Source organism: Pseudochaenichthys georgianus, chromosome 21 (genome assembly GCF_902827115.2).
Source record: "Pseudochaenichthys georgianus chromosome 21, fPseGeo1.2, whole genome shotgun sequence".
In the NCBI taxonomy this organism is placed as follows: Eukaryota; Metazoa; Chordata; class Actinopteri; order Perciformes; family Channichthyidae; genus Pseudochaenichthys; species Pseudochaenichthys georgianus.
Window position 1 is genome coordinate 15,872,173 of NC_047523.1, and position 22,547 is coordinate 15,894,719.

Consider the following 22,547-nt stretch of genomic DNA (forward strand, 5'->3'; position numbering starts at 1 on the left):
CAGGGGAAGCCTGGCTTCCCTTGGCCTCCGGGAGAAATGCTACATGTAAAACTGATGAATATGAAGGAAGATAATTGCCTTGATACATAAAGATTTGCTTTGTGCGTTCAACCACATAGCAGTAAACACTTGATTAAAAAAGGAGCATATCTGTTAGACACAAGTACGGATCATGAACTGGGCTGCAGCTGTTAAAGTCAATCCATTTAATAACAGATTTTAGGTTTTGTATATTACAAGCATTTGCTCCTAAAATTCATCATAAATCATAAATTGTCTTTCAGAAAGGAATTATTCCATAGACTCTATTGTTCACATTTTTGCCAATGAAAAAGTATCTTTATAGTTGGTTCACCCTCATTGGGAATTCACATTCAAGTTATTTATTTATACCCATAGGTACATTTGGTTTGCAGTTGAAAGACAAGGTATCCACGTTTCAAAACAACACAGACAACAGGAACATTTTTAAGAAAGTACCCTATGCTCCATCACATTAAAAAAACACTAGAAGAACCATGAACAATGAATACAATAAATAGTCAATGCTTCCACAGCATCTGTGTGACCCTGCTGCAAGTTGCTCATCTACGAAATGGCTGCTGGAACATTATCTTATTGTTACTAGTGTCATTGAATGAAAATTCTCATTTTTATATGTATTGTGCTTTCTCTCTTCTTTGTGTCCCTCAGGGCCTCAACAACGTCATCCACATAGACTTCGACTACAAGAAGGAATTCATCTATTGGGTGGACTCAACTAGGCCAAGTGGTCGGAAAATCAACAGAATGCGCCTCAATGGGAGTGACCTGAAGGTACCACGGGGTTTAGTTGCTCTGACTGCATGCCATATGGTGCCTTGTGCCATTTTACCCTATATTCATTGGCTGTACTTTGCTTGTTTGTCACAATTATTGTACCTTTCCTTGCTCTCACCAGTTTTCTGCAAATGTATTTGAATTATTAACATACATTGTAAAGATGAGTCATCTGTTTAAGTATGGTAAACCATATGTTAAGTGGCTCATTATCACTGCTTAGCTGAAGACGGGCGCCCTTTATCCTTTTATACAGTCATCATAATGAATTTGTTCTGTGGGCAGCCAACGGCCTGTTAGCTTAACAACAATGAATGTGCGCCAGTGATAATAGGAATATCATCAATGGCTTTTGGATGAATATAATAAGCATAATGGTACAATCGTGCTCTGTGGTGTAATTTCCAAGGTTTGGTCAGGGTCATAGGATCGGAGCCCAGACACAGGGGACTCTGGGAGATCACCTGCTGGGCCCCCGTCCCACATCTCATTAGCATTGGTGTGTTGGGGGTATTAAGCTCATTCAGCTCAATTGCTTCCACAGTCTGGGTTTGAGCCACTGCCACAGCTTAGCACGAGGACAAACTGCCTGAGACACAGATCGGGGAGCTTCTCACTTCGGGGTAATTAAAAGAGCCACTGATATCCACTGCTGAGTGTATAGGATTGCCATGATAGAGACACATATTTGGTACCAGAGAGTAGGTCTGAGTCTTTTTTCTATGCCAAGATAGGAGTTTCATTGGACCAAGACGGATATTAATTGAATTCAATTGCTTAATTAAAACTATGTCGTTAAATTGTAGATGTTATCCTTTTTTGTGTTTATTTCTACTCTTTTTATCTTGTGTTGCACTGCGCCTTTTGGGGTGAAGGATTTTAGAAGTTAAACTTCAGTGATGTCACAGAAGGTATTTTGCATTTGATAGCGGAAGGAACACAATCACTGGGTCATTAATGATTGTTTTTAATTATATGGACAAATATGCTTTCATGTTTTTAAAAGCAAGTAAAACATTTCACAAAAATGCTTTTTCTTTGTGTTAAAAACACTTTACATTGATGAAATAATATAACAAAAAATTATTGATTGAACTTCTCTGTTTTAAATGTTACTTTGAAATGGAAAAAACAAATGACCAAATTAATCTGGAGTGTGATCGGTGAGTCACATCCAAATGCTGACGTTGGTCTCACGTTAACCTTCAGTGCCACATAAAACATTCTCTTTGATCAATAGTGCAATATTACGGATAAAGAAGAAGAACTTTATGCGAGAATCAACTCATTTTTTCCCAAAGAGGCAGTTGTGATTGAAAATACTTCACAAAGCGTCCCTTTAGTGACTGTTTTAAGTTCAGTCGTGTCCCAATTAACGCCTCGGGGACAGCCAGGTATTTTGCCAAGACTATATATCCTCTTGCAAATGATGACAGAAAGGGCCTCAAAGCACATCGTGTTCCTTAATGACAGATTGCATGGTTGCTGGCATTTTTTGTAAAAAGGGGGTTTTAATGATGTTAGCTTTATCTGCCAGCTGGCACAATGATTATTTATTCTGAACAACTGCTTTTTCATACTTCACAGGCTCGACTGTCCTGGGGATATTGATAAAGTTCCCAGACAGTTCCTAGATTTGATTTACATCAGTTAAATACTTTCACTTATATTTGAACTTAATCTCTCAGTGAGATTAGCGCAGTGAGATGATGTTTTTTTTCTAATGATTGTCTCTCTGCTGCTTTCCCTCCTAGCTGCTTTAATGATATAATTAGCATTTACATTGTTAAGAAATACTCATGCAAAGAGTACTTCTTTCCACATTTTCTTGCATTTCTGCAATATACAGTTCTACACTACCATTTATTTATTTACAACTGATAATATTTGCAATGAGCTGGGTGAAGTGGTTTGTATTCACATTTGCATGAAATTGCATTTCTGTTTGTACTTGGTCAAAACACATTGTGTGGATAATGGGGCTCTTTAAAATGCACAACAAATGGTTTTGTGCACATTTAAATGTTTGAAAATGTTTTCACTCAGATCTATATATAAAATACTATTTGTACGTGATTAAGAGTCACTAAAAGTCTGTACCTTAGACTGTATATGTTCTTTACTGAGTGAGAATAATGATATGCTTACTTAGATCGTCCACCGTTGCTGTCATGCAGCAGAACGGATGTGTGCCCTCTATATGTAGCCTCTTACAAGGTGTGCATAATTTTGGGTGACACTATACTATTACCTTTTTTATTATTGTTTAAGTCTTAAGACAGTTTCTGGCTCCAAAAACATGCAGTGCACTACTTCTCTTCACACAAGACTACACAAGACAATACATTGGATTATGACAGGCTTCACCAAATTCCTGACCTAAAAAAACATGGCATGATACTTAACTTTCAGCAAAACTCGAACTCAACTCATGCCTTATTTAGGTGGCTCAAATATGGAAGTAAAGGAAACACAAAGAACATATTCATGTTACGATCAAAGATACTTAACATATTCCTTTTTTAGATATAAGAAATGTATACTGAAGCAAATCACAATTGACAGTGTCTTCTGTATATGACTCACTTACTTAACAACAAAGCTCAGCCTCTGGTCTGCAGTACCCTTCAGCAGCTGTGCGTCACAGAGGATATGCATGTGTAGCCGTTACCGTTCAATTGTACATCATCTTGTGTGTCAGAAATGAATAAATGAAATAACCACTTGTCCTTTAATGCCATCTTATTCTTCAAAGTTACTGTACTTCAAAGTTCTTTACAATCATTCATGGATAAATGTATAGCAATAGACAAACCTCCATACTTAAAGTGATCTTCCTTTCCTTGTGTTACTAGGTAGTCCATAAAACAGCAGTACCCAGTGCCTTAGCAGTGGATTGGATTGGGAAAAATCTGTACTGGTGCGATGCAGAAAGGAAAACAATGGAAGTTTCCAAAGCCAATGGTCTCTACCCAACTGTCCTGATCAGTTCTGGCCTCAATAGCCCCACAGATCTAGCTCTGGACCCTCAGACTGGGTAAGCGTATCACCACAACTGTAAAGCTCACCATACATCCTTAGTGTTTCCTTAATATGGATTGATTTTGTAGCCTGAGGGAGAACAAGGATATACTTGCTCCTTTCAGATGGTTAACCTGGAAACTGTTAGATCCATTTTGTTTGATGTGTATCAATATGTGTCAAAACTCATTTCAATTCCTATCACATTCCGCCTGCTGGAGAATGTAGCTCTTTGATCTACGCTGTACTTCTGACTAGGTACGTGTTCTGGGTAAACTGCTGTGAACCCCCCCACATCGGCCGTATTGGCATGGATGGTCGAGGGCAGACGGTTATCGTTGACACGGAGATCTATAGCCCCACTGCCCTCACTATCGATTACACCAACAAGAGGCTATACTGGGCAGACGACAACCACATCCTTCTTGCCAACATGGATGGAACCCAAAGACGCAAAGGTGAGACGAAGGTGGTACGTCTGTCTGTTGAACGCTAGTCTGGAGCCGGCAGCTGGTTAGCTTACCTTAGCAAAGATGCTATCTCTATTTGCTCCAACTCTTACTTTGAGAAAACATATTATGCTCATTTTCAGGTTCATATTTGTATGTTGTGCCTCTACTGTGACATGTTTACATGCTTTAATGTTTAAAAAGGTCTTTATGTTTCTCATATTGGCTGCAGCAGCTCTTTTAACCCTCTGTCTGTAACCAGAGTTGATTGGTTAGCTGGCCGGCTCTGTTGTGATTGGTCAACCGCTCGTAGTGCTAGCCAATAGAAGTGCAAGTGTTATATAGTGATGTCATTTCAGGTAGTGTGTGGGCGAGAAACTCCCTCTGTAGTGAACTTATTTAGCCTTTGCACACCATTTACATGCACATAAACCTATTTAACACATTGCTGTTGACGTTAAACCGTAACGTGCAAGGTTGGACTTAAAGTATTAACACTGTTTAAGTCACTAAATGTTGGACACTTAAAAATATCACTGAGCTATTCTAAATGCTTTAAAATCTGGATAAATACATGTGTGTGGAGGGGACTAATTGGCAGTTGATGTAAGTGCTAAACTGACTACGAAAAATAATTTAATTGAATCTTGCTTTGGCCATTTGTCCCTCTCCAGTGTCCTACGATCACATCCAAGGGGTAATGGCTCTGACTTTGTTCGAGGACTTTATCTATTGGACGGACGGTAAGTCCAAATCACTTCGACGTGCTCACAAGACGACTGGCGCTCAAGGGATGGAGCTTCTCAACTCCTGGCAAGCCATCAAATCCATCAAGGTCTACCACTCCCTGCGCCAGCCTGAAGGTACGGAGTCCATTTGGCACTCCTGTTGGTTCTACCCTCCCATGCTGCGGTTGTTGCCGAGTTTCGAGAAGGAAAGTATCTGTGTTACTTAGTTTTAATCTCTGTGTCCTTCTGTACAGTACCCAAGCACCAGTGTCAGATTGCGAACGGAGGATGCAGCCACCTGTGTCTTCTGTCTCCCGGTGGGGAACACAAATGTGCTTGTCCCACAAATTTTTACTTGGCTGCTGACAACAAGACATGTCTCTCCAACTGCACTTCCAGTCAGGTCAGCCAACTCCCCCTCCCACTTCCTGCTTCTATTTGTCCATGTTTTTCTTGTTTCTTTTCCCTCCTGGCCAAATTGCTTCACTCTCATAGTTTTTCCTCTTCAGACATATACTCGAAGGAGATGGTTGTATATTGATTTTGACTTTGGCTTTGAAGAATGTTGAAGCTAAAACGAGTCAAATATTCATGTTGACCTCAAATTCTGTTTTTATTTTGTATTTGTACTTCTAGTTTCGCTGTGGGACAGATGAGTGTATCCCTTTCTGGTGGAAGTGTGACACGGTGGACGACTGTGGGGATGGATCGGATGAACCTACTGACTGCCGTGAGTGCCATGTTGTTCAAAGTTCAAAGCTTTAAAATAATACTAATGTATACCAGAACACTTCAAGGTCATCTTTGAGGGATATTAATATTGAATTGGAACTGTGATTCTGTCTTTGCTAGTTTATATTTGTAGCATTTAATGGCATTACACAATACCTTGTACTGATATATATAATATCTGATTGAACTTTTAGAGTATATATATATATAGTTATGATCTCTTCCAACAGCGGAATTCAAATGTCAGCCTGGGCGTTTCCAGTGCGGTACTGGCCTGTGTGCTCTTCCTCCATTCATCTGTGATGGAGAGAACGACTGTGGGGACAACTCAGATGAAGCTAACTGTGGTGAGGATCTAGCAACTTTAGCTCTTTAATTAATTAAGGAAATCTAAGTGGTTCTTTTTAACTTTTTTTTAAATGTCATTCAATACTTCTTCCTTATTGCTGTGCTGTTTCTACATTTGCCAGAAACCTGTCTGGCTTACAGAATCAATTAATCTGTATGCCCAGTAGTGTCATGTATTTTCAATCAGTCTACGAATTAATCAGTTGATCACCGGGAAATGAATCAAGACCACTTTTAATAATTGTTTGGAAATCAATTAATTGTTTGAATGATTTATGAAGTCAATATAAATGATTGGGCTTGGGGCTCTTTTTCACAATAAACAAGCTATTTCAAAATATCACCTTGAGTTCTAATGACATTACGAACAGGACATTTTCCATTAATTGGAAAAAAAAAAGTAAAAGATAGCTGAATCATAATCCGTATTCAATACAAAAAAAGGTAAAAACAATAGATCTTTAAAAAGCCTTTATAAGCAAATGTATTAGCTTTTCATAAACTGGCCAAGTTGCAGGGTGAATGACTAGCAGCCAGTAAATGCTTTGCTTTGTCTCGACATCCCATCATTTCTTATTGATTCAACCTCCCGCTGCTCCTGCCCATTTTCTCTTTCAGAGACATACATCTGTCTGTCAGGCCAGTTCAAGTGCACCAGGAAACAGAAATGCATCCCTCTTAACCTGCGCTGCAACAGTCAGGACGACTGTGGAGACGGAGAGGACGAGACGGACTGCCGTAAGGCTCTGCATTATTACTTTCAAACTCATGGACTTAGAAAATGGCTTTCAGACCGGAGAGCTTCAATCTGTCCCGACAATGCCGCAAACGCCTATAACACAGCCACTATTTTAAGATTTGTTTTTATATATATAAACAACTGTGGAGTGTGGATATGTATAAATCTATTGGTCATATGTATTTTCAATGTTATTAATATTTTGAAGTTTTGAAAAGAAAACAAATAATTTCTCAAATAAGAATCAATGTATTTGTTATGTTTAATTTTATACTCTCCATTTATCGATCTAGTTACGATGCACCTCACTCAGAATACAAACTTGTGTTTTTCATAAAGATTAGGTAAAACACAAGAAACTTAAATACAAAACAAAAATAAAATAATAGTAGAAATAACAAATGTAAACAGTAATATATATTTAATTTAAAATTAAAGCTGATTACATGACATTGATACGCATAAGGGACTAAGAAATGTTCTCATTATGTATACAGACTAGAGGGGTGATTTTTAAATATACATTCGTACACACATATAGTATACTCAGCTATACCAATGTACATATACATACAGTACATACATACACATGTATACATATACATATGTATGCACATACATACATTTTAAGACCTAATATATAAACAAAAATAATAATAAATAAACTATAAAGTTATTTATATATATTTTTTTAATCTAGTGGATAAAGATATATCATTTGAAATGTTAGATTTATGTCCTGCCCCAACACAATGCATGACGACATGTTCATTAGGTATTCCAAAAGCAGCCCTTGTTTTGGCCTGTTCCTGTGAAAAGGGATTAGTTATTGAATCGCAGAGAGGATAAGACCAGATCTCCTCTGCCCTGATGTAACTCATCAGAATATCACACCCCATTCAAGTCTTTCAGGCTGCTGTGATTTGTCGTGCATGTGATTGCAAGAGGGTCTCAGAGTGGGGCGAGAGGATGCAAGATGTAAGGAGGGGGAAAGAGAGACTTAAAAAAAGGACTTTAATTAAAGTGAAGCTAATTACTTCACCCCTTCCTAGTCTTCCACAATGATTGGATGTGGTTTTAAATGCACTTTTATAATGAGCACTGCACCACTGAAATTAAAATGCTATCTGTAACAATGTGAGGTTTTATAATAGGCAACACAACAACTACTTGTTATAATAACACACTGAGCAGGTATGTGAGTGTTTTAAGGGGGATTAATGGCTGCTCATTGGCTCTTACATTTCAAATGTTTCAAAAATAATCCAAATCCTCTCTCTGCTCACAGCTGAAAGCACCTGCTCCCCGGACCAGTTCCAGTGCAAGGCCTCCATGCACTGCATCTCCAAACTCTGGGTCTGTGATGAGGACCCCGACTGCGCAGACGGGTCGGACGAGGCTAATTGCGGTGAGTTGTGGGAACCCACTTAACCATAAATCACAGCACTTCACTTAATTTTCAGCTAAAGGGGGGGAAGGATCTGATTGAATCGGAATTAATTTTACACTTGGCTTCACTCTGGTCCGTGTCCATCCTTCACCGTGTTCTCACCGCCTCATCGGATGATGTGTGGAGGGAGAACCACATGAAGGACAGCTGTTCGCTTTTGTCGATAAGAGCTCAGCGTTATGATCTCAGTTTGTTGTGCGACCTCACAGACATACACACAAAATAAAACAAAAAACACATTTTTGCAAGGGCAGGGCACCTTGGGAACTTTCTCTACATCAGGAGGAAACACTTTGGAAGACTTTTCATCAGGGCTGTTTTGGCCTGAAATGCCTCTCGAAGAGACAGAATTATGTTCACTCCACAATTATGCTATACTCTGCAGTTTAGTTTGAAGTTTTAGCAAAAGAAAAAAATATCCAACAATATTTTATTCATGAAGTCAGTCATAATAATACAGTTTATTATTCTGTACATAAAATATATATATATATATTTTTGTTATAATGTGTTTTTACTTTATCACGTAATATCTACAAATGATGCCTTCACAATTGGGCCAGGTGTTTCTATTTGTGTGACAACCATTTGTGATAGTGTTGTCAGTTAATGCGGCTTGCACAAGATTGCAATTTGAGAATTATGAATGCTTTGATGTTTGATGCTTCACACCTCCTCTCAATAGATTTCCTTTGTAATTTCAAGTCGGTTTCATGTGACTGTTTTGCTGCTGCTTAAATGTCACCCCAACTCGAGAGGACCCTGATGTAACATTGAGTAAACGCTTATCCCGCTTTGTTGAATTGTTTCTGATGTTTGACTTTAGCCCCTCAAACTGTATTATATGCAGTGTCATTCTGTAATTCAGTGGTTCCCAACCTTTTTTCCCAAGAGCCCCCCCAAATGACTCCTGTTGGAAGTTGCGCCCCCCCCCCCCACACACACATTATTGTAATGTAGAGACAAGTCTTTTAGTGACAATCATGTATTGCGTTACAATTATATGTAAAAAAAAAAAAATTATTAAAAAATAAATAAATTTAAATATGATATTTGGCCTCAAATCATCTGAGGCCTGGCGCACCCCCTGCGATCTTTGGCGCCCCCCAGGTTGGGAACCACTGCTGTAATTCATCACCAAAAAAGTTCTCACAGAGGTAATGCTGCTTCAGAGCTACTTTATTTTCACTTTGAATGATCTCAGACAGTTTAAGGAAGTTTTGCTTGTTAGCACCGTAATGAGCTCTAGCTTAGCGGGGAAATATTACTCCTGTGTCACATCTTTTATATGCAGTTGGTGACTGAGCTGCCTCCTAATGAATTGCCGCCTTGTGTCCTCGGCTGCTGCGCTCAGCTTTCCCTCCTGACTCTCTCCTCCTGCTGTCGTGTTGGAAGGAGATCTAGGCAGAATCTGCCACCCTCCCCTTATGACGCATCTCTTCCCTAACCGATAACAGTGTTACCGTGGCTATTATCCCTAATGATGTCTACGCTGAAACAACTTTTTAAAGGGAGGCTGAGTTTGACTTTGAATCCAAATCTGAGGAAGCATTGCTGGAGTAAATATGTAAAGCATCTGTTTCTTTTTTAAGTGAATGTGGATATTTTGGATAATTCCACCACTAGGCCATTAATGTTTAAACTGGGTCTGATTTAAGAATGATATACTGCAGACCCTTCATACTTATTCCCATATCAACCGCAAGCCACATTCACCATAAATACCAGTCACTTTAAACAGCATACACATTAATACATAAGATTACCTTTATTATTCCTTTAGGGGAAATGCACTTATTCACTCTAGTTTCATTTTACAATTACACAATTCTGACCTGAAATACACACATGCACAAACAGGACCTATAGACATGCACTAATGGAGAGTGGGCAGAGCCACGGAGCTGCCAGTGTAATGGCGTCCGGGAGCAGTTTGGGATGTGGTGCCTTGCTCAAGGAGGGGAACTGCACCTCTCCAGCTACCAATCCCACTCGATATGTTTAGGTCCTATCGGGACTTGACCGGCGACCCTTTGGTTCCCAAGACAAACTGAGCTACTGGCACCAAAGTCGACACTTAAATGCCATTTATTGACTCAGAGGAGTAACAAGTGACTTTTTAAAGATGTTCAGCTGCTGTGGCTCAGGATGTAGAGCAATTGGAAAGTTGGCAGTTTCATCTCTGGCCCTTGCAATCAACATGTCAATGTAACAAGCTATGTAACCCCATATTGCTCCCGATTGCATGACTTCTATATGTAAATGTCCTTTTAGGGGTCACATAGTGAAGGACCCATTTACCATTCAGTCTGATCATCAGGGTTAGTATTTTAAGTAGGAAGCTGTACCTTGGTGTTATTCCAAGTCTCCAAGTTCCCAATTTACCGTTAGCTTATATGTTTTAATGTGCCCACACTCTTTTCACACCTCGTGTACAAGATGAATAAAGCTCATTGTTTTAGATTTTTTATTATACGTTTTACTTTAGCTTTACTCAGAGAGACATTTTCTTTACTGGAAACTGTGAAGATCCATCTGCTCTCTTGCAACAGAACAAGACTTTAAACTAACTACGTATCTGGTCTTTTTAGGAAACATTTGTTAATGAATATTTATTTCAACTAATACTTTAACAAATAAATGCCATTAAAGACCAAGAAGTGATGAGCTGATATAGACCAATACAGAACTAAGTTGCTGTTACTGTGTTTAAGTGATGGAATTTAAACATATCATTAAACCACTGTGATATCTACTGGTACTGAAACAGAAACACTTTGGGTCACGGTATATAGAAACATCAAATACCTCATTGTTTGTTGTGTTCTGTGAATCTTTCGGGTGTTTCTCTTGAAGAAAGCTCAATGTTGCCAGCTCCCTGTCACAGACGGTGTTGAGGATGATTGGGAGCACAGTCAGGTATTTCATCTTACTGTGAGTTAGCCTCTGGAGTGCGCACTGTGTTTTGAACTCTGTGTCAGACTTGCTTAGGGAAACCCTGAGGAAACGATGATTACACGTAGAAAATACGGTAGCGCCATTAATATTCATGCTCTTTGAAGCCATTTTCATCTTTGTGTTTGTTTGCTCCTGATGAAAAAGATGAAAAGACCTGCGGACCTCATGAATTCCGCTGTGAGAATAACAACTGCATCCCGGACCACTGGAGGTGTGACAGCCAGAATGACTGCGGAGACAATTCAGACGAGGAGAACTGCAGTGAGTACCCGTCTCCTTCACTTTCTGGCATCTGTTTGTTCTTTATACACTATTGACGTTCTACACTGAAGAATTGGGTTTCTTAGAAGACACTTGAGTGCCCCTTCCACCACCACAACAAACTCTATGCCTCCCACACACCTATGCATCTGTGGGTAATGTTTCCCACTATCTACTGCGCCAGACACAACTCGTATTATTTGTGCTTTTTCTCCTGATAATAATAGGAGACTCAGACTCCGGAGCTCTTGATACCATCTCTTCTCTGTAATTCAACCCGCTCATATTCCCTTTTCATATATATTCATGCTCACTTTTTAGAAGAAAAACTTGTATTTACTCGTGGAATGACACCTCGTTAAATTCCATTTATTTTGCGCATTGTACGTGTGTATGTGTGTGTTTGCCTTTACGTCACGTTTGCATGCCTTTTGTGTGTTCCTGCTGAGTGTGCATAATGTATGTGATTTATGAGGTGCTCATTTCCCATACCTATTAATGTCACATACATGCAAATAAAAGCCAGTCAAGTGGTGGATGGTGAAGAATTAAGCAGGTGGACCCCGCAGACAGTGGAGAGGCTGCAAATCAGATTTATTTGCTGCAATGCCTGCTGGGACTCTCTTTTGCAGCACAACTCCTAACACACACCCTGGGTTATCGAACAGTCCTTGATAACAAGGGAAGGGCCAGACATTGGATGTGATGCAGCTGTTTAGCTGTGCCCTAATATTCTCCTCAGGGACACACTAGCACTAAATGGCTGAAGCTATTTGGCTTTGGAAAGTGTGTTGCCCCCCCCTCCATTGTGAGAGCAGCCTTGAATGTATTTACATCTTGATCAGCTTCGCTCCTCCACCCCTAATACAAAATGACTCTAATTAGCTTAAATGATGGTTTTGCCAACACAGAACATTTGGCTGATCACTGCATCGGGGGATGTATGTATTTTTCTGGAAAAAATAATCAATTTGGCAAGATTTTATATCTGTTGTGTTTTTTTCTCAACTTAGAGCCGGTCACCTGCAACCACAAGGACTTTGCCTGCGCTAACGGAGACTGCATCTCGTCCAGATTCCGCTGCGACGGGGACTATGACTGCCTGGATAATTCAGATGAGGCCAGTGTTTGAGCTATGTGTAGACCCTCCAGAAAAACGCGGGCTAAAATCCTTGATTATGCGGGCTAAAATCCTTGATTATGCGATCAAACATGCGGGGTTTTATGTGATTTTATGCGGTGAAATTGCGGGAAGTTGCGAAATATGCGGAAAAAATAAATATTGGGCTGTCTTATTTATTTATTCTCTCTCACACACAACCTGCCACTAACGTTAAACCCCTTTACTATTCAATTAAACACATTCAATGTTTATTTATTGTAAAAGCAATTGGGCTATTTTAATCACACTCTCTCTCTCTCTCACACACACACACCCACACACACACACACACACACACACACACACACACACACACACACACACACACACACTTCTCCGCCTCATTCTGTTTTCATTTACTCGTTCGTTATCTAACCAGCTTCAATCTTGTACTTCAATTACTCACTTCGTTTCTTGTAGCCCTCGAAAGGGTTTTGGAGGTCGATGCCTCGGTGAACGTGAGCTGTTTGGCTTTCTTGTCCGCAGCAGCAGAAAGCTTTTTCGAATGTTTGAATGAATCAAAGTGGGTCGTCACCGTCGATGTTCTCTTATGCTCCAACACAGTTGCACGGGGTGCAGAATAGTTTCCCCCCAGACATCGGGGTACTGCTTTGCCCGGTCTTTAGCAGAGATGTTCGTCGGTAAATGAGATGGATTAGATTTGTTCATCTTGGTGAAGAGAAACTCTCGTGAGAGCTCCACACGTTCACTCTACGGTGTTGTTTACCTTCTGTGATGCGCGAGCTGATGACGTCGCGCATCATCAAGACGAGTTCACTTTTTTTCCCCTCAATTTTGTGTGGAAAAATGCGGGGATTATGCGGCCTTTTGATAAATATGCGGCTTTTTAAAAATATGCGCCATTTTGCTGATTATGCGGTAATTTCTGCGATCGCAGAATCGTGTTTTTCTGGAGGGTCTATATGTGTGCCACTTACTTATGAATCAAAGAGGAAGGTAAACCCACAAGGGGTGCTAATGAGGCACAGATATGAGCGGGACACTAAATTAGAAATAAAATACTGCACACTTCATAACTGGCTCCAAACGAAGAACACTTTTAGAGGACCAGTGTGAAGGAATTAGGGGGATTTACAGCCAGAAACGGAATACAATATTCATAACCATGTTTTCATTAGTGCATAACTCCTAGAACTAAGAGTTGTTGATTGCATCCGAAGTATCTTACATTTCAACCACATTTCCCTCAGTCCCTCCAATCTAGGACGCTTTAAGAAATGCTGGAAATCATGTTAGGAGAGAAAGGATATCAGTTAATCCTCAGAGATCCCTCTTCAATCCTCACTGAAATCAAAGCTGTTAGACGGTATTCAAGATGGCAGACCTGAACAACCTTTTAAGCGACTATCAGGGAGCGTGGAAATATAAAGCCCTTTTAAATATATACATAAGGCGCATAGGCGGGAGTGTGAAGCGGCTGGGATGAGGATCAGCACCTCCAAATCTGAGGCCATGGTTCTCAGCAGGAAACCGATGGACTGTCCACTCCAAGTAGGGAATGAGTCCTTACCCCAAGTGAAGGAGTTCAAGTATCTCGGGGTCTTGTTCTCGAGTGAGGGATCAATGGAGCGTGAGATGGGCCGGAGAATCGGAGCAGCGGGAGCGGTATTGCAGTCGCTTTACCGCACCGTTGTGACGAAAAGGGAGCTGAGTCAGAAGGCAAAGCTCTCTGTCTACCGGGCCATTTTCGTTCCTACCCTCACCTATGGTCATGAAGGATGGGTCATGACCGAAAGAACGAGATCGCGGATACAAGCGGCCGAGATGGGTTTCCTCCGCCGGGTGGCTGGTGTCTCCCTTAGAGATAAGGTGAGAAGTTCGGTCATCAGGGAGGGACTCGGAGTTGAGCCGCTCCTCCTTCGCGTCGAAAGAAGCCAGTTGAGGTGGTTCGGGCACCTAGTTAGGATGCCACCTGGGCGCCTCCCTAGGGAGGTGTTCCAGGCACGTCCAGCTGGGAAGAGACCAAGGGGTAGACCTAGGACCAGGTGGAGGGATTATATCTCTTCGCTGGCCTGGGAGCGCCTTGGGATCCCCCAGTCAGAGCTGGTTGATGTCGCCAGGGAAAAGAAAGTTTGGGGCGCTCTGCTGGAACTGCTACCCCCGCGACCCGACCACGGATAAGCGGGAGAAGATGGATGGATGGATGGACATAAGGCGCATGTCCTGACATAGGGTCTGTCATGTTTCTGCATTAGCCCAGAACTGACAAACCAAACACTGGTTCTAAAGAGGGTCTCGAATTTCTTTGCCACTTTGGGCCACTGTAACTTTCCAACGCGCTTTCAAAAGGAGGGGTAGCGGAGGGATATTTATTATTCTGCAATCTTACAGCTAGACGCCACTAAAACCTATTCACTGGACCTTTTATCAAACATTAATACTTCACAATAGATATAATAGATATACTCTTAGATGAAACATAAAAACATTTCCTAACACTTTTATCTATGGATATTGCGATTTGCTCTGCAATCAAGGTTCTATAATGGTGTGTTAGAATCACAGCTTGCAGTCCAGCACATACTGAATATGATAAATGGAAAAGGAGATAAAATTAGACGGGTATTTAGCCGTAAAGAAAAAAAATCCCGTTATTGTACTTTCAAGTACATTAGCTTGGGAAATACCTAGAGTTTATTTGCATCTGAGAATCCTAATCCCCCATGCCTTTCATGGAAACAGATACCGCTTGTTTTGTTCATAAATATGCTTGAATATCTTAATTTATGAGGTTTCAAATTGCCATTGTAATGTTACGCTCTAATATGTGAAGAAATTAGCTAAAATGTGCCTTTATCTAGCTTTGCACGGTGTAAAGAGATTTATGCAGCATGCATACAAAGAATGCTCAATCAGTTGTAACGATGCAGCTCAATGCATAATTCAAAGCAATATTACCATTCATTATTCTTGTTAATTTATTGCTTTATTGTATTTCTATAAAACAATTCCATGGATAGCAGAGAAAACCTTAAATAACCCTTCAGTACTTGTCTTTTATAAAGTTACCTTTCAATCAGAATCAAAATACAGTAAAAAAATTGAATAATTCTAATATATATATTTGTATTTCTTGTTTTCTTCAAAATAGGAATGGCTTTGTACCATCGTTGTAACCGTCGTTGTAACCCCCTAACCACAGCTAAGATGTTAATAAAACATTAGTTGTGATGCACTTAACATAGCCTAAAATAACAAACTACGAAACTAATATTCTACACTCCTAAAGGCAGAATGATTTAGCCCACAACATAACTCAATTATGCAATACTGCTGCTTTTTATTATTCAACGCTTTTTCAGCAGTTTTGTTCGGTCAGCACCACTCAAATATTCAAAATAAAACATTTGTACACAAGTTTAAAATATGAGAATTTAGAATAATCAATGAACTCCAGTGTAAACAACTGGATACCTCAACTCCTAATGTAGCCTAGCTCATTGAAGGTTGTTGACCGTTTCTTTCCCTCTGATATCAGATCCAGTGATTTCCTGATTTCTCCGTAAAGGCACATCCCTTATTCAAAGTTGAAAGTAAACTCTTTTTAAAATCTAACCATTAGATTATAAAAGCAATTTCTTAAAAGTGGTGTGTTAGGAAGAATCATTTCACAGCATTTGGTTGTATTCACACTAAGTCCAATAGGTGATGAACTTCAACTCCTTGATGTGTTATGAGTGGATAGGAAAAGTGCACGATAAATACAATATTCTCCTTTTTTCACCCTCTGTCTGAAACCAGAGCCCAGTCTGCTCTGATTGGTTAGCTGGCCGGCTCGTTTGAGATGGTCAACCGCTTAGATGTCCCGCCTCTTAGCAAATCCCATAGAATGCGCAAGCCAAGAGAGATGCAATTGTTACATAGTGATGTCATTATGCTACAGATGTAAACACAGGTACCCAATTGAGGTGTTCCCAGCAGGTGGGGAGTGTGGGTTCCCTCTGGTGTGCATTTTGGGATTGTAGCCTTTGCAGACCATTTACATGCACAAAAACCTATATTACACACTGCAGAAAAGGGAAAACTATTAGTTTAAAGTGTTTCCTTCTAACAGTTAACGTTCACTGTGTCATATCAATATGGCACAGATTCCCTACCGTATATTCATATTATGTGTTTACTGTATTTGTTTACAGAAGGGCTGTGAGACAGGCTGTGCAGAGGACCAGTTCCGGTGTCACAACAACCTCTGCATCTCGCTCAAGTGGCTGTGTGATGGCCAAGAAGACTGCAAGATGGGGGAAGATGAGAAAAACTGCCAGGAAACAGGTGCAAAACCTATGTCCTGTAGTTTCAAAAGGTTCATGTACTGTAGGAAGTGCTACTGAATTACTTGTCTGTGCATAGAACATTTCTAAACTTTGTCTGCCCAGAAATGTTTTTTTCTTATTTCTTTATTATTCTATATATGGTGAAGGAAAAGGTTATCCTCTCAATAGCTAGGAGATGTACTGAATGTGATTTAGTGAAAGGTTTATTGTTGCGTGTCGAAGGTCATTGCTTTCCTAAACCTTTACCCATGACGAATATAAAATGATTCCCTTATCAATCTTTGATTTTGAATTCAAAAGAAAGCAGTCCTTATTTCATTGGCATACATCCATAATGTTAGGAACATTGGTTTAATAAATGGAATCATTGGCTGTATTAATGAATAGTGCACATGCCCTTGCTGTACACTAGAAAGTTAGTGATGGTGACTTACAGAAACATTTCAATAGTCTCTATGAATTCCCATGCTAATTGCAGTCCTTGAAAATAAATCACATATTTTAATGGGCAGAAATGGCCGCAGTTTTTGCTAAATTTGCTCTGGCAAGTTATACTGTTTATTACTTGCAAAGCACTGAAGACAACATCAATCTGTATGAGTGATCGACAAATACTCTCCAAGAAACCACTTTTTCAGTCAGCTTTATGTGAAATCGTTCACTTCTTCACACTGTCAAGCCAAAAACTGAAAAGGTCTCACCTGAGTGATTTTAGTTGACAAAAGCGGCTTGTTGACTGATATACCTTGCCCTTCTCTAGTGGCCCCTTCATGTTCCTTGAACGAGTATGTGTGTGCCAGCGGAGGGTGTGTGTCAGCCAGCCTGCGGTGTGATGGACATGACAACTGCTTGGATGGCTCAGATGAGGTTAGTGCAGCTTCACATGATAAACAAAAAAACAAGCAACCAGAAAATCATTTGTTTTGATTTCCTGTGATTGCGCCCGACAACATCACTGGAATGGGCGGTTTTCATGATTTACGTTGTTCCTTTGCTGACAGATTGGCTGTGTGAAGGAGTGCAGGGAAGATGAGTTTCTCTGCCTGAATCGTGCGCACTGCATCCCTCGGCGCTGGCGCTGCGATGATGTGTTGGACTGCATGGATCACAGTGATGAGGAAAACTGCAGCCAGGGTAAGTGCTAGTGTGTTTTTAGAGTGATGAAGTGATGACGTGGTTTTGTAGCCGCCCCGGAAGTTAGCATCGTAAGGGCTCCCTCAACCAAATTCGAAGGCGTCAGTAGCGCTAAGCTAAAAGCAGCTAATGTTTGGCGTGATGTTTAGTTAGCCACTCACTAGTTAGCAACCACCGTTTTCAAATCACAAATAAGCTTTAGGCATTCACAAGTGATGTTTTTACTGACATTGTTTATGTCGTATAGCAACATGTGATAATCTTGTAAGCTTGTGATACACACAGACAGTTTCTCCAGCATCTAGCCAAACACAAAAAAGCTGACTTTGAGACAAGGAACCAGAAGTGCTAAAAGGCTAAGTCATTTACAGCTTTTAGGACTCATTCCTTCATCACTTTGGTCCGTGGTGGTTTCATGAGTTTTGATTAAACCAGTTTAACCACATTTTGCTGTATAGCTTGCTGGTAGTGCAACTATACAATTAAAGAAAGATTCAAGTAAACTTAATTTTTTGTTTTATATTTTATTGTATTACTTAATGTCACATTGTCAATTTTAGGTAAAACTAATTGTTCTAGCTTTATCTATTTGCAATGTTCTCCCTAGGGTATTTAAAGTTAAACTTCTTCCAGTGTGAAGTCATTGGTAGCTATGCTTTCAGAATATCGTCCTCAACACTGACCATTTCAAAGCATTTAATACAAAGAAGACTGAACAACAGAGAATAATATGCGACAGGTAGGATGAGAAGATGAGTGGCTGATGTGGGGTTTTTGAATGCAGCGAAGATGAAAGATTTAAGATGAGATGAATAGATTCAGATGTTGCTTTTGTGAGCCAAAATGATACAGGGCTGTCTGGATCATTATGTTAAATGATTTGTCATTGTAATCTTGTCATAAAGGTTTTTGAATCATATCTTTTAGCACCTTGAATGCACTTTTTCCAGCTCATTTCGAGTGTCAAAACGTCTCGAGGACTTATCTGTGTAATTGCAGGTGCTTTCTTCTGCCGGGCGGATGAGTTAATTTGCAACAACACCTTATGCAAGCTTCACACGTGGGTGTGTGACGGCAAAGACGATTGTGGAGATAACTCCGATGAAGACGCTGACATGTGTGGTGGGTTCAGAGTGTCACTCACAAGGCTTTCCTTTGAAGACAGTCAATACATATTTTATAAACCACTACTGTACTTCTCTATTTTTGCAATAGTGAATATTTCATTGTCTTTCCCTTCAAGATTGCATGCAGCTTTTCTTTTTTTTTCAAAAACATATTAACTTTTCTTTTTATCTCCAGCAAAACTTCCCTGCCCTCCTACAAGGCCATTCCGTTGCAGAAACGATCATGTGTGTCTGCGCACAGACCAAGTGTGCAACAAAGTGGACGACTGTGGTGACAACTCGGATGAAGAAGAGTGTGGTGAGCACAGAATGCACTTATTAAACCCTACCATTAAATCTGCACATGTTGGTCCCTTGATGCCTTGCCAATCTGTGGGTCTAGGGCAGGGATCACCAACTGCATTTGTCCAAGGGCCAACATTTATCCAATTTATCCGACACTTTCGCTGGCCAGATACAGTTATATAGCCCTGAGGGGGGGGGGGGGGGGGTGCTAGTGGATCACGCTCAGGTACTGCGGAACGCATAAAGCTTAGCAGTCTCTTCACGCAAACGAAGGATCACTTCTAGGCTACTGTCCCGCAGCTCCTGCCTCTCTGCTGGACTCTGTCGCAGCGGGGCTACTGCTGTGCTGCAGAGCCATGGATGTATTATAAGAACTGGATACAGCGTGTGAGGCGGGGCCTCATTCATTCCTATGAGAGTTGCTCATTGGAGCATGATAATAAAATGGCCCAACTTTTGAGAGAGCGTAACGTCACAGATTACCCGGCATGCCTGAGAAGTACCCGTATGTGCACTCATGGAGCATGCGCAACTTTAACCACGCCGCCCAAAAGGCTCGTTCACATTAAGCACGTGAATTTACGTATGTACGTAACAGCACCGCGCATATATGACAGCATGGTACTGGATTTATATTAACGAGGCGGCAGTTAGCAGCTAGCGGCTAGCTAGTAAATTATGCTAAATTACACATCAATCGTTATGTACTTTTAGAGTACGCTGACATCAGGATCTAGTGATATCCAAACAACAGAGCTTCATTTAGCATGATACGTGTGTGGGTTGTACATGAAACCACTTGGTAATATATAAAAATGTATATGTTGAAGCCTATTATGATAAATTGTGAGTTAAAACTTTATCTAAAAAGTAAAGCTGATGATGGATTACTGTGGTGGAGTTAAAATAACAATAGCCTATTTCCACATATATATATATATATTTATAAAACGGACAAGTCAAATCAAGCAATCTGATTGGTTCTTAGCCGTGATATACTGAGCGTATACCACGGGTAGAATTGTAAGTTACTTTTCACAACAAGTCAGTATCCCTCCGCGTCTGCGAAAAACAGTATACCGTTGGGTTTGCTTTTCAGACTGGAACAAGAAAGCAGCGGAGAAGTAACGGGGCAGAAACCCTCCTTTTTACACAGCGGTCCAGACATAGACATCAAACGGCAAAACATATTCAGTGTGCAGTTCCTTTGGCATTAGGGCAGGGATATCTAGATACTTTCCAAGGTTTGACATAATGAATTGAGCTACTTTTAAAGCAAGCAACGTTGTTTTCAAATCTGTAATCAAAGAGGTCCGCAAAAACGCTATCGACCAATCAGATTGCTTGATTTGACTTGTCAGTTTTATAAATATATTTAAATTTCTTCCGTTACGAAACAAATTTACAAAGCATAAGATGGAAACATTTAAGATTAACGTCGACGAGTGGATAGAGGAGTGCCTATCTCCAGAAAAAAAAGCACCTAAACGACGACATGCAGAGCTACGTGAAGAGCAGGTAGACCAACTGGAAAAGTACCACCATTCAAAAGCTTTCTGATGCGGGTCTTGAAACAAAGCAGAGAAATTGACCGTTAGTGGCCACAGGTGCGAAAGCTCTCTCCAGAGCTACGGGAAGCCCAATCTCGGGGACCGGAGAAAGTGGAGCAATATTCTCACCACGCCAAGCAACAGCCGAGAACAACCTCAGCCTATACAAGATGCTACTGATGCTGGACAGGTTTTCAGTGGCTGCACAATAAACGGCAACATACAAATGAATGTAAATAAATAGCCAAATAATGGATCAACGCTCTCTGTCTAATATGTTCGCTAGCTGTTAGTGTTGTTGCATAGCAACCACCTCGCACTATGTTTCGTGCAGAAGGCAACGGAGGGACTATTTGATTTTGAACGTAATTATTTACTAATAAAAACTATTTAAATTAGAGTGTGTATTTTTCTTTCATATTGCCACACTTGGTAACCGTTTTATAAAAGCAATAGCTCACTTCAGGCCGTGAGCTATTGCTTAAATATATATATATATTCATTATTACAGCTCCGTGGGCTGGCAGTAAGGCAATATGGTCCGTTGTTATTGTGCATCCATGGGTAAAGAGAAACTCATGTAGTACTGAACACGTAACATGAACGTGCCGGGCGGCGCGGTCCCGTGGGTTAGATGCGCGTTCATAATGCCAAGGGAAATAACTCTCAGAAAAACGTTATTAGCACATTTTTACAACGTGAGGAACGAATGTTTTTAATAAGGGCTATACAAACGTTCATACTGGGTAGTTTATTTGTAGTTGATGGTCACTGGTTTAGGGCAATGTTAAAACATTTTTTGGGGCTGGGAAGAATACGGCAACCCATAACCACTGTTGGTTTCTGAGAGAAAGAGGAACTGAAAAGCTAAACTTGATGGTAAACTGCAACTTAAAGCAATTGCTCAACGCATTTTTAGTGCAGGACCCCAAAAAATAAAAAGTGTTACTTACTAAAAAACCCTCCTCAATTGCCTATAATAATTGAACAGTAGTATGAAAGACTCAAATGTATGTTGCCGCTTAACTCACATCATCTTTTTCATCGTTTTTTTTAACTTGTTTATCATCTCATGGCCACTCAATATATTAATCAATGACCCCTGGGTTGAGAGCCATATTTCAAACTAGCATTAAATAAGTGTTGCATTCAACTAAAACTCTAGCATTAACAAATCGGCCTTTCATGCTCATGTTGTACCCACTTGGTACAAACACTGACCAGGTCGATACATTTCTTTTAAATCTGCAAGGCACGACTAATCAAAAGTATTTCGGGAAGCCCTTGACATTAGGGTGGTGTACTGCAGGAGGTCCTTGTAACCACAGTTGTACCAAAAACACACTCAGAGAACTGTGGTTGCTACAGCTGCTCTGCTATTGTACTAACACTCATAGCTGTTGCTGTTTGAAGCAAAACAAAAAACACATATTGTTTGAAAAATCCATTTTCAATGTTGTATAAAGCCTAACCCTAGATGACATCGCCCAAC

General features: G+C 40.3%; 1 protein-coding gene across 1 annotated transcript in view; it reads left to right on the forward strand.

Moving 5' to 3' along the window:
- LOC117466354 (low-density lipoprotein receptor-related protein 1B-like) overlaps nucleotides 1-22,547 on the forward strand; it is a 351,481-nt gene that overhangs the window by 290,285 nt on the left and 38,649 nt on the right. Inside the window, 16 exon segments of the mRNA XM_034109562.1 lie at nucleotides 694-816; nucleotides 3,675-3,856; nucleotides 4,099-4,298; nucleotides 4,964-5,152; nucleotides 5,272-5,420; nucleotides 5,654-5,747; nucleotides 5,980-6,096; nucleotides 6,716-6,835; nucleotides 8,125-8,244; nucleotides 11,389-11,505; nucleotides 12,519-12,625; nucleotides 16,825-16,957; nucleotides 17,720-17,826; nucleotides 17,961-18,093; nucleotides 19,093-19,215; nucleotides 19,396-19,518. Of these exon segments, the coding sequence (XP_033965453.1) occupies nucleotides 694-816; nucleotides 3,675-3,856; nucleotides 4,099-4,298; nucleotides 4,964-5,152; nucleotides 5,272-5,420; nucleotides 5,654-5,747; nucleotides 5,980-6,096; nucleotides 6,716-6,835; nucleotides 8,125-8,244; nucleotides 11,389-11,505; nucleotides 12,519-12,625; nucleotides 16,825-16,957; nucleotides 17,720-17,826; nucleotides 17,961-18,093; nucleotides 19,093-19,215; nucleotides 19,396-19,518 (2,137 nt within the window).